We start from the raw sequence: 7,293 nt of genomic DNA on the forward strand, positions 1-7,293 counted from the left end.
TATTCATAGTATGTTAAAGAATTCTAGTGAAGTAACCCTAGTAGACCACACAGTCTGCTACATTGAAGAACTCCAGGTTAAGTGAATTTCACTTCTACCTCTAATCATCAGTTTACCTTTGAGTGAACTGGCAGAACACAGAATTATCTAGCAGGGTAGCTAGCAGAATTGGTGAGCAGGGATTTGGACAGCTAGCTGCCCAACCCTTCACCATAGAGACAATAATGTGCAGTTGTGGATGTTAAGGACAAGGGTTAGAAACGGAGTGGGACTATTTATTAAGAGAAAATGGAGAACACTTAAAGGAAAGAAAAATCATTTAGCAGAATCAGTCAGACCGGGTGTGGAAAACAACCCAGTAAGATGGAGAAAGACAGGGAAAGACAACAGCAGAGCTCTCAGAGGAGAGGAAGGAAGAGAGCGAGAGAGTCATATGGAGAGGCAGGGAGTGGTACTGAGGAAGAGAGGGAAAGGCCAAGTGTAAGGTGTAGGAGAAGTTGTGATGAGGAGGATGATGTAGAGAGGAAGAGGCAGGTCTCCTCCCATTTGGCCAACCCTGTCGAAGGCCCTTCCACTCCCTCTGCCCAAAGCAGCAGGATCCCCAGCAGAGGTCAGAGATCCACCAAATAAAAATACTCTGCATGCCACACATGCAGACTAATCAATCATATGAAATCTAGTGCCATATTACAAACTTTTGTAGTGAATTGAACATCAGTAAAAGGGTTTTCTGCCTGTAATGAGCTATTCATTTACTTGAAGTTTGGGCTTAACTGTAGCTTTTGAAACCTGTAAATACATTTCTCACATCTTAGGACAGAGAGAAATAAAGAGTACTGCCAGGGAGGAAAGAACATCAGGCAGAACTGGACAGGCAGGGCAGCAAGCTGAACAGCCCGTTAAGACTGAGGAAAATAGCAAAGGACAACTGCAGAGCCCTCAGAAGCAAGGCAGGAAGAGATCCCTTCGGTCACACGGAGAGGGAGTAAATAATATCAACTCGGAGAGGGAAAAGCCCTCTCTCAAACACAGGAGGAGTGGTGAGGAGGAGGAGGATACAGCGAAGAGGAAGAAGCAGGGCACCTCTCTTTCAGCCAACCATGGCCCAGGCCCCTCCCACTCCTCTGCCCACTGCAAAGGTCAGAAATCACTGCAGTCATAGTTGGAAATACAATATAATACAGAACAATGGAATTTCCTTGAGGGGTCAATGGGATTATTGGTAATATGAAAAATGCTAAATTTGACAGTCGTTATTTCGGTAGAAATTTTAAGAATAATATTTTTGTTAAAATATCACTCTGAACTCAACTTCTCGTTTTCTGAATTTAACAAGAACGTATTTCTTTGATGTGTTCTGAATATATCACACGTTTAATACACAGTATAATAAAATAACTTCATCGATTGCAGAAAACTGGTAACTGAAAATAACAGGCCTCAGGTTAATTTATGTGAACTTGTTGTTCCTTGACCCTCCTTTGGGAGCAGTTCCTTAGAAGAAGAGGACTTTTTAATCCTGAGTTATGTACTGCAGCCAGCTTCGCCTCTCTTTATACGGTGGGAAGCTTGCTGGGAAAAGGAGGGTGTAGGTCAGTATATGCAGGAATCTGCAAAGCTGATGGGAAAAAGGTGAGCTTCGTCTCTCCTGTCTGTACCTCTCACACACTACAGGCTAACTTTCCACATATAGGAAAATAGAAAGAACAAAAGAATTTCTATTAAAGTTCAGAGATTCTATTTTAGAACCAATTAACTGATATATTCTCTGCAGGTAATTATTGCATAATTCTACCTTGTGTCTTTCTGCCTTTAATTATGTCACCTCCAGCTGTTCTAAGACATCTGACAATTGTAAGTACACATATTGTAAATTTGCTATAGAATTGGAAGATTCATCATCAGCTTGCAAATTATTGTAGACATTAAGATTTTATATGATAGAGCAAGGAAACCCTGTTTTCTTAGTTCAGTTTTGTGCTTACTCCCTCTCAGCTGATCTCCATCTTAACCCCCTCTCTGTCATGTACAGCCTGGAGAGTCCCAGTCCCTCCCCCTGGAGGTGGCCCTGATGGAGCTGGTGTGCCGCCCTCCTGCCTGCTCCCATGTTATCCAGCTGCTGGACTGGTTTGAGGAGCCAGAGTATGTGATTCTGGTTCTGGAGCTGCCATCCCCCTGCCTGGACGTGTCCAAGTTCACCAAGCAGCTGGGGGGCTACATGGAGGAGAGCCTGGCCCAGGTCATCATGCGGCAGGTGGTGCAGGCGGCGTTGCACTGCCGTGAGAGGGGTGTCCTGCACCGGGACATTAAATCAAAGAACCTCCTCATCCAGACCGATGATTTCCATGTGAAACTCATCGATTTTGGATGTGGAGATCTCCTCAAAGAAGACCCCTACAGGCAGTTTGCAGGTTAGCATCTATATCAGTAAGGGGGAGAGTGAGGACTGTCAACAAGTTCTCAGCTTCCGATGCTTTGAGTACTTCATCTGCTTGCTCTAGAATGTTAAAGAATCCACAGGCTGTGGCTGTTTAAAAGCACTCATTTAGGGCCATCAATGCACTGTTCATATAAGCCCTTTTTCCATTAGAATTTTAATTCGCTAGAAATTGATGCGCATCACAAAGTTACTGTGACAAGGCTGGTGGAAAACGAATTAAAGCGATGTAGAACGAACGTCACGTTAAATTAATTCATTCACTAGAGGTGGATTAAGGGGGAGGTTGATTCGACTTTATATGATGGAAAAACCTTGAAGCGATATAAGTCAAAATTTTGTGAAGACAAAAACCGCAAACCCAGCTAGACATATAATGGCCAGTTTAAATCAGCAACATTGGTCAAGAGAGGAGACCTGTTTCTTTTTAAGTTTACTTAATGAAATGGATGTACAGCAGCTGCCCAACTTCTACAGTGCAATTGCTATCCTCTTAGATGTTTGCACATCTGGCCTGCGACTCACTGCACTCGGTTGGAGGTAGGGCCCAATTTCTTATGGACCCTAGTTGCATTTGGTGCAGCATTGATTTACCTGCGGCGAAGACGTCGGACATCACAGTGGGTTCACCGGATTCTTCAGGCCCGTCAACAGCTCGGGGAATATCACTGGCTGGTGCAGGGGTTGCCGCTGGATGACGGCAAGTTTCAGGCATACTTCAGGCTGGACAGGGGCCAGTTTCACAGCCCGCTGTCAAAAGTGGGGCCCAGATAGTTGGATACCAACTATTGGCGCGGTTTGTCTGGCTGAGTGCCTCGCAATTTGTCTAGTGAGTTTATGATTTTTTTTTTTTTTTTTGCTGTGTTTTAAATGGTCTTTAAATTTTGTTTTGTGTTTTCAATGGTCTGGAAATTTATTTAAGTGTTTAATGGCTATTTACTTTGTTTAATGGCTATTTACTTGGTAATATAGCTTAATGCTGTGTTTTTTGCTCGTTCATTTTGCCTAACTATAATTTTTTTTTTTTTTGCAGATTCTTGACCACTGGTGATTCTTACCGTACCATAACTTTCAGCTACCGTGTGGGAGTTAGCACCGTGGCAGGAATTGTTGGTGAGGTCGCCAGGGTCATATGGGACACCTTGGTGTCTGAGTTCATGCCAGTCCCCACCACTGACTTTCTCCATCGGTGGAACTTCCCCAACTGTCTTGGGTCCATCGATGGGAAACGTGGTGAACAGGGCCCCTGACAACCCAGGGTCCCTGTTCTACAACTGCAAGGGGACTTTCTCGGTTGTGCTCCTGGCAGTGGTAGATGTGGGCAGCTACGGGAGAACAAGCACTGGTGGTGCACTGGCTAACTCCACCTTCGGCCAGGCACTCCGAGATGGGACCCTTGGCCTGCCACAGGATGCTCTGCTGCCAGGTGCAGAGCATTTGGGACCACAGCCACACGTGTTTGTGGCAGATGAGGCATTTCCGCTCCGTCGAGACCTCATGCAGCCTTTTCCAGGACCCAACCTCTCTTGCAGGCAGAGAGTTTTCAACTACAGGCTGTCACAGGCAAGGCTGATTGTTGAAAATACCTTTGGTATTCTCACAGCTCAGTGGCGTATGTACAGAGGAGTCACTGGGATCAGCCCTGCCACCGTGGATGCCTGTGTGAAGGCTACCTGTGTCCTACATAACTTCCTGAGGAGGACCGCGAGCACCACCAGGATGCCCATACCATCGGCTGGAGACGGAGAAGCTGCTGGTCTACAGGGCACGCGAGAGGGGTGTCCTGCACAGGGACATTAAATCATCAAAGAACCTCCTCATCCTGACCGATGATTTCCACGTGAAACTCAGTGATTTTGGATGCGGAGATCTCCTCAAGGAAGCTGCCTACAGGCAGTGTGCAGGTTAGGGCCATCAATGCACTGTTCACATAAGCCCTTTTTCCATTAGAATTTTAATTCACTAAAAATAAAATAATCAGTAACTGAATGTAGCAGATCATGAGTAGTTGTAAATGTAAATCCACTGTCTTTGTCTCAGACATGAGGCCATTCTACCCCAGAGTGGGTGAAGGATGGGGAGTACTATGGGTCGTCCCGTGACCATGTGGTCCGTAGGGGTACTGCTGTATGTCCTAGTACATGGTACTCCCCCATTCCAAAGAGAGGAGGACATCACTGCAGCTGATCTGCAATTCAAAGCAGGGCTGTCCACAGTGCAACCACTACAGTGTGGTTTAGAGGTTAAGACTATGACAGCCAACTCTATTGATCCTATTAGCATTGACAACCAAGGAGTGGTTATCACATGAGGGTGGGTGTTAGGATGAATGAAGAAGAATAGAATGGAAAAAGTGTTGAAGGGTGAAGTGTTGAAGACAGCATGTGTTAAAAGAAAAAAAAAAAAGGCTCAGATTCTGAGCCTTCGGTCCTCTCTTGTCCAATCCTGTCATGGTGTATGTTGTAAGAACCTGATTTGCTGGTGCTTGCAGAGGGATCCTAGCAAGAGACCAGTCCTGGAGAAGATACTCCAGCACGATTGTATGAGTTTAATAGAGGTGGTGGAAGCATAACAGATGTAAGCTTTTAAACACGCTTACCCTGTTTCTATATAAAGTCATCACTTGTGAATTGCTCTTTGATCTAACAGCATCTCTCCCTTTTGAAGCATTACATTGTTCATTTGATTAGATTTTAGTTTGAATCCCATTATTACTTTCTTTTAGTGTATGAAATACTCATATATACACATATAAATCCTTCTGACAGTTTTGCCATCTATCTTTGTGTGCTTCATAACTAACCTAAGTTGTTTTAGAGCAACAGCATGGATTACTAAGCAGCTAATGTCAAGTATTCACCATCTTAATGAAGCTATACTTTATTCAGAAATCTATTTCTAAGGCATAACGGTACTGTAGATCTTGCACGTCATTTGGCCTTGGCATGAATGAATGGAATGAGTGACTGGAATTCATCGCTGGCTAGCGTTAAAATGGTAAAATGGAGCGGTGAGGAGAGAATAGTAACTGTGCAAGAGAATCCCAGTTTGTGTCTGGGTAGCAACAGGAGATGGTATCTACAGTCGTGCTAGCTTATGAGAGTAGTTACACCACCTAACGTTAACTGGTTAAACCATTCCTTCAATGTGAAGCTTTGGTTGTAGTGTTTCTGTGTCATAACTAGTTACCACCTAGTTAGTGTTCATAACAATTCTCATTCAGGGTCTGATTCAAGCTCGCACAAATGAGAGTAGAAACCAGCGGTGTGCCATACAACCGAGTAATTAACGTCAATAGCAACAAACTCATGGAATCCAATCTCTGGCAGATTAGGAAAACCTTGTTAACACTGTTCAGCGAACTAAACTGTTTGTCTTAAATTAGGTTATTTAGCTAAACGATAAAAGGACAGAGATAATGTTATGGTTTCTAATTGAGTTGAAGTAGCGTACGTGGGCTGTTTACCCGCTAGCTAGTAAGGGAGACCTTAGCTACATGTATTGACACTGCTGCTTTCCTTGGTCATAATTAGATTAGCATGCTAGAGTGTATAGAAGCTCCAGCCCAGCTCCAACGCATGGCGAGCGTGTGTTGCTGTAATTTATCATCGTACTTGTTCTACAATATTGTAAATTTAACAGTAGAAATGTGTATGACAGTCTATGTGGGCTTCCTAGCAAACTAAACAGCATGCCAGCCGGCTAGGCTATACAGAACAGGACACACTCGTATCACATTTGAGACTGAACTTTTGGCTAGTTAGCATACCAAGACTAATGTTATTAACATTATAATAGTATGTGACTGTTCAAAAAAAATTACAATTATTTAATGAAAATTTCTTGTATGGTGCGCAGTGTAGGCCCACTGGTTGCCGAATCTCCCTAGGCAACTTGTCATATCGGGATAACTTCACGAGTTGTTGGTTATTAAGTGAGACTACGTTAAATTATTATGTTTCTAATCTCACCGCAACCATTTTCTTCCACAGGTTTCCTCAGGCATTTGGAGCAGAACTTTGATTCTCAACTATTAAAAGGGAGCCTGATTTTAACTTTGTTATGGGTATGCGAGGTATCAAACTTTATATAGGACAAATAGCAGACAGGCGTTTTAAAAGGTTAAGTAGATAATTCTTCATTGTAAAACATTTTAATGTATAAAAGGCAATGATGTCAATCAATAAATAAATAATAAAAATGTGTCACGGTTTCGTCCCCAACTTCCTTAATCTTCATCACGAACTCCTGTTGAGATGAGAATGTTGAATGTTTTATACATTTTTGAATTTTACATTATGTTAATAATATTCAAGATAATTCAAATAACACGAAGAACGCCAAGCTTGGTTTTTCAAACGAACTTAGAAGAGCAATACGTTTACTACTTCGAGGCAACTTTATAAGATTAATAAACTGTTTTAAACTGCCATCTCTCTTGACACTGATAACGATGTTGTGATGGAAATGTTCGTTTGCATTTAAACACAGCGACGGTTAAAGATGGCTAGCTATCGTTGGCCACGTCACGGGTGAACTCAGGTTACGGCAACGTTACTCCAACAGTATAAAGCTGGCTAATTAAAATGAATTATTTATGATTATTTAGACATTTCCATTAATTGTGCATGAAAGAAATTCCATTTTGCTAATCTCTGAATCAAATGATATAGTTGATATGGATGTACGTTAGGCTAGTTAGCTAAAAAATACCTAACCGAACAATTAAAGTGGATGAGTACATTTATTGGAACAAATTTCATATAGGACATCGAAAATTAAATTTATTTTCCGACTTGTGTAAATAACTGGCTGGCTACTTCGCTATTAAATAAATGGCTTTTCATGGTGCATGA

The 7,293-nt window shown here is 42.6% G+C and overlaps 1 protein-coding gene across 1 annotated transcript; it reads left to right on the forward strand.

The window, feature by feature from the left end:
* The first annotated feature begins 1,100 nt into the window (after window positions 1–1,100).
* LOC118796164 (glycogen synthase kinase 1-like) lies at window positions 1,101–5,009 on the forward strand. Its single transcript, XM_036555013.1, has 6 exons — window positions 1,101–1,139; window positions 2,033–2,411; window positions 3,696–3,863; window positions 4,138–4,341; window positions 4,500–4,564; window positions 4,905–5,009. The coding sequence occupies exons 1-6, from the start codon at window positions 1,101–1,103 to the stop codon at window positions 5,007–5,009; spliced, it is 960 nt and encodes a 319-aa protein (XP_036410906.1).
* Window positions 5,010–7,293: the final 2,284 nt, after the last annotated feature.

Source organism: Megalops cyprinoides, chromosome 2 (genome assembly GCF_013368585.1).
Source record: "Megalops cyprinoides isolate fMegCyp1 chromosome 2, fMegCyp1.pri, whole genome shotgun sequence".
NCBI classification, from domain to species: domain Eukaryota; kingdom Metazoa; phylum Chordata; class Actinopteri; order Elopiformes; family Megalopidae; genus Megalops; species Megalops cyprinoides.

Excerpts from the sequence above, each read along its gene's own strand:
- LOC118796164 (XM_036555013.1), top strand. The coding sequence starts at position 1,101 with ATGGCCCAGGCCCCTCCCACTCCTCTGCCCACTGCAAAG. Across the intron at positions 2,412-3,695 it reads CCCCTACAGGCAGTTTGCAG|GGTCCCTGTTCTACAACTGC; the intron begins GTTAGCATCTAT and ends CTGACAACCCAG. Across the intron at positions 3,864-4,137 it reads ACAGGATGCTCTGCTGCCAG|GACCGCGAGCACCACCAGGA; the intron begins GTGCAGAGCATT and ends CTTCCTGAGGAG.